Source organism: Dendropsophus ebraccatus, chromosome 3 (genome assembly GCF_027789765.1).
Source record: "Dendropsophus ebraccatus isolate aDenEbr1 chromosome 3, aDenEbr1.pat, whole genome shotgun sequence".
Lineage (NCBI taxonomy): Eukaryota > Metazoa > Chordata > Amphibia > Anura > Hylidae > Dendropsophus > Dendropsophus ebraccatus.
Genome location: NC_091456.1, coordinates 41,990,593 through 41,995,413, shown reverse-complemented (window position 1 = coordinate 41,995,413; position 4,821 = coordinate 41,990,593). Strand labels below are relative to the sequence as shown.

The 4,821-nt window shown below is 38.6% G+C and overlaps 1 protein-coding gene across 1 annotated transcript; it reads right to left on the bottom strand.

The window, feature by feature from the left end:
- Positions 1 to 1,189: 1,189 nt before the first annotated feature.
- Positions 1,190 to 2,170, bottom strand: LOC138786474 (olfactory receptor 6F1-like). Its single transcript, XM_069963462.1, has one exon. It carries the CDS (start codon positions 2,168 to 2,170, stop codon positions 1,190 to 1,192), a length of 981 nt encoding a protein of 326 aa, XP_069819563.1.
- Between the last annotated feature and the right edge of the window lie 2,651 nt (positions 2,171 to 4,821).

Below are 4,821 nucleotides of genomic sequence, written 5' to 3'. Positions count from 1 at the left end.
GAAAAGTATTTTGTTTAAAAAAGTTGCTGCAGCTGAGACACTGCAGCTGCTGATTGGCTGAGGTGACAACGAGCAGCCATTGTTGAGAAGATGATGGGGAGAAGACCGGAGGGTAAGTTAACCCTCCTTTGCTCCCCCTTACTTCCCCTCAGAACGGAGCACAGTCTGGTCCACAGGGGGTTTATTTAACCCCCTGTGGACCAGACTGTCAACCCCACACTCTGGCCCACAGAGGCTTAATTTAACCCAATTGGGACCAGACAGTGGCGTTTTTCACCATGAAAAGCGCAACTGAAAAGCCCCATATGCATAGCCTATGGCGTTTTTTAGTGGAGCTGAAGACTTCTATTAAAATCTATGGGACAGAAGCGCTGCAGTTTCCCGGAAAAAAAGCAAAACCTCAGCATGCTGAGTTTTTCATAAAATGCCACAGAGCTGCAAAAACGCCAGAGAGAAGAGAAATAAAAAATAAAAAATGCCATGTGCAAGGGAAATCATAAACTTCCATTGATTCCCAGCTAACATCAGGCTGCAGGCGTTTTTGTGGGGAAAAAAAAAGTTTAATGTTTAATATCGTTTTGACTAAAAGAAAGAGGCAGTGTGAAGGCAGCCGTATAGAAGCAATGGAAGAAGTCATAGTGGGATAAATTTATTCAACAGCTGATGTTTTCCCAACAGTAAAGATCCACAAGATCCACATTTCGGATTGATGGATTTTTATTTTATTTTTTTATTTTTATTTTTAACGTTCACAAAGAAATGGTTGACCAAGCGCAGTGCAAAAACGCAGTGTGAACAACAATCATATAACACAAAGCTCTTTTATTGAAATATTATTTTTTAGGCAGGCATAGCCTAGAAAATAGACAAATATAAAAATACTTCCCAGACCTTGTGCACTTTTGCATCCATTCTGTTGTACAGTACTTATTCTTGGGTTAGCCAGTGGAGCTTTTAAAGGAGAAGTCTGGCGGAATTTTTCATTAAAGTATTGTATTGCCCCCCAAAAGTTGGTGATTTGTATAACTTTTGGGGGACAATACAATACTTTAATAAAAATTTTCGTCGGACTTCTTAGTAGTAAGTTTGCACTGCCCTCTGTTGATGGTATGGATACCAGTAGAAGGTCTTACTTGTAGATAAAATAGAAAGCATATGAAATAGGTCGTAGATGTGAATTATTTCTTCATTACTTTAGGAGAATTGAACTTTTATTAGTCAAAAGCTTCATTCCCATTTTCCTGAACACTTGTTTAACCTGTTTATTCCGCAAAGTGTATATAAATGGATTAAGTACTGGTGTCATGACACTGTTAAGAAGGGCAACAATTTTATTAAGATCAGGAGAGGAACTATCAACCGAGCGCACATAGATAAAGATAGCGCTGCCATACACTAAAGAGACCACCGTGAAATGGGAGGTGCAGGTTGAGACAGCTTTGATTTTCCCCCTGGTGGAGGGTATCATCACTATAGTAAAGAGAATATTACAATAGGAAATGAATGTCAGACAGAAAGAACCCATAATAACAGCCGAGGCAAAGCTGGCAAAAACCATATCAAACTGATGTATATCGGAGCAGCTTATCTTTACAATAGCCGAACTGTCGCAGAAGAAATGATTGACCTCGTATGGACCACAGAAGGACAAACCAAACAATAGAATGGTGGGATAGATAAAAGTAGTAAATCCAAAAACCCAAGCTATTAATAATAGCCAAAGGCAGACCTTATTGGTAATGATCGTATGATACCTCAATGGATGAGAAATTGCTACGTAACGGTCCACTGACATGACAGCTAACAAATAAAATTCTATAGTCCCCAGTGACACATAGAAATACAGCTGCAGAATACAGCCAGATATCGAAATGACTCTGTTGTTATACGCCAGGATAGTGAGCAATTTAGGGACCGTAGAGGATATAAACCAAATGTCCAAGAAAGCCAAGCTGCTGAGGAAGAAATACATGGGAACATGGAGCTGCTTGTCAAACCAGATGGCAAGAATGATTGACAGGTTTCCCATCAAAGATATCACGTAAAGGACAAAAAACAATAAAAAGACACAGTTCTGTGCCCGAGGTCCTAGTGTAAAACCAACAAGGATAAATTTTGTTTGGTTGACGTGAATCGTATCTGCAGAAATCTTCTGAACGTGTGGTGACATTATGCGAAATACTGATAACAAAAGCCAAATGTATAGCTAACACAATGGGCACTATGTATGTGCAGAGAGATGGCACTGAATAATATGTGTTTTTTGCGTATGTCACATCCAGTAATCCTGTGATGGAAGAGAAATCATTACAAACATTAGTGGTTTACCAAGAATCATAGGCGAACATTGAAGTTCAAATATATAATTTGACAAGTAAAGGATTCACAAGGCAAACAAAGCAGTTCATAAATGTTCATAAATGCTCGTATGTAATTCGTAATTGTTCATGTTCGCTGATCACAAAATCCACATAATCAGACAAAGTGGGTAAATCCATGTATTTAGTAATAGGCTAGGTTCACAGTATGTATGTCAATGACGGCCAGCTTTGCCCAAAGAACGTCCGTTATTTTAAAAATAACTAACGTTATTTGCGCAATGACAGCCATTGTTATGAAAGGCGGACATCATTTCTGCATAGTGTGAACTTAGCCATACCAGTAAAAAATTTTTAAATAGCTTTGATCATTGTAATAGTTATCATTCCCACTATAACAAGGAAAAAAAAAGATTGTGTTCACAAAGCATCAAAATGACGGCCGTTTTTCTTTTATAGCCGCCTTGTAACAGCAAATAACGGATGTTATTTTGGAACAATGGGCATTATTTGTATGATACAGAACAAAGTAAAGAAGAAAACAGTTCTCAGAAAAGAGACTATTACATTGGGATTGAATAAATTGAGTGTTTAAGAATCAATGGGCTTGTGTACAGTCACTTTTTAGAGAACTGAATGTGTTGAAAGTAAATACTATACAAGTCATTAACAAGCAGTTAAACTATCAAGTGAAGCCAATAACCTTGAAATCTTTGTATACACAAACACCAATAAACTGGGCTATAGCTAATAATTCACAGTATGTTACTGACACATATTTGGTAACTTACCATTAATATATTTTCAGTTTGAGAAACATAGAGAAGATTGTCAGCAGAAAAAGACCATTGGGTCCATCTAGTCTGCCCTTTTAGTATTTCCTTTTCTATTATCTTAGGATAAATATATGTTTATCCCAGGCAGGTTGACATTCTGTTATCGTAGATTTACCAACCACATCTGATGGAAGTTTGTTCCAAGCATCTACTACTCCTTCAGTGATGTTTCTCTCGCTGTTTCTGATCTTTCCCCCAACTAACCTCTCACTTTGTCCTCTTGTTCTTCAGTTTTTCTTTCTAAAAACACTTCTCTCCTGAACCTTATTTAGTCCATTAATATACTTAAAGGATAAGTCTGGCGAAAACTTTTATTGAAGTATTGTATTGCCCCCTAAAAGTTATACAAATCCCCAATATACATTTATTACGGGAAATGCACATAAAGTGCTTTTTTTCCTGCACTTACTACTACATCAAAGCTTCAGTTCCTGGATAACATGGTGATGTCACTTCATGGATAAAATGGTGATGTCACGCCCTGACTCCCAGAGCTGTGCGGGCTGTGGCTGCTGGAGAGGATGATGGCAGAGGGATGCTCAGTGTCCCTCCAGTGTCTTGTGTCCCTCGGTGTCCCCCTGCCAACATCCTCTTCAGCAGCCACAGCCCGCACAGCTCTGGGAGTCGGGTCGTGACATCACCATGTTATCCAGGAAGTGACATCACCATGTTATCCAGGAAGTGAAGCCTTGATGCAGTAGTAAGTGCAGAGAAAAAGCACTTTATGTGCATTTCCCATAATAAGTGTATATTGGGCATTTGTATAACTTTTGGGGGGAAAATACAATACTTTAATAAAATTTTCCACCTGACTTTTCCTTTAAAGGTTTCAATCATGTCCCCCCTTTCCTCCAGACTATAAAGATTCAAATTCTTAAGTCTTTCCTGATATGGTTTATGCCTCACACCCTCCACCATTTTTTAGCCCATCTTTGGACCCGTTCTATTTTATCCATATCTTTTTTAGGTGAGGTCTCTGGAACTTTTTAGCATCGATCTTCCTATACTGTATCCTGTATACACATTAAACACTCTATGTAACATTCTATATAATAATTATACACATATTTCTAATATGTAATCGTAGCCACGGTCTAGTCAGAAATGCTTTAGAACCCCCACAGACAATACATCTCACAGCTGACTTATCAAGCAGGGACAGAGCAAGTTGTGTTAAGCTCTCGATACAATCATTGACATACCTTACTGTAGCTGGACCTGTATGGGATCCCCAGTGTGACTTGGTACATGCTGGTATTTATTTCATCTTCTTTCGTTTGCTTTCCATCTTAAGTGTCTGTAAAAGACAGGTCTCTAAAGAGCAACATAAATAGAAGCCATGGGAGCAATTAAAGAATTTCTTTGTAAGATATAAATTTCTTTTTATTTTCTTTGTCCAAATTATCTCTGACTTCTATACTTTCAAATTGATTTGGGACTGTCCTTGGCTGCAATGCTACTTTCAAGAAATCTAAAATTATCCCTATACTTGCAGTACTTGACTTTACAAAACTTTCACCAATGGTGACATTTACAGTGGCAAATATTGCTGTGCTTGGCCACACATAGTGCAACTGTGGTAACCCCTGGTGTGGAGGTGCAGCCGGTCACTTGCCAGATGGTTAAGTGTGACTCCAGTCCTGTGGTGGTTGGCCGAGGTATAGCTC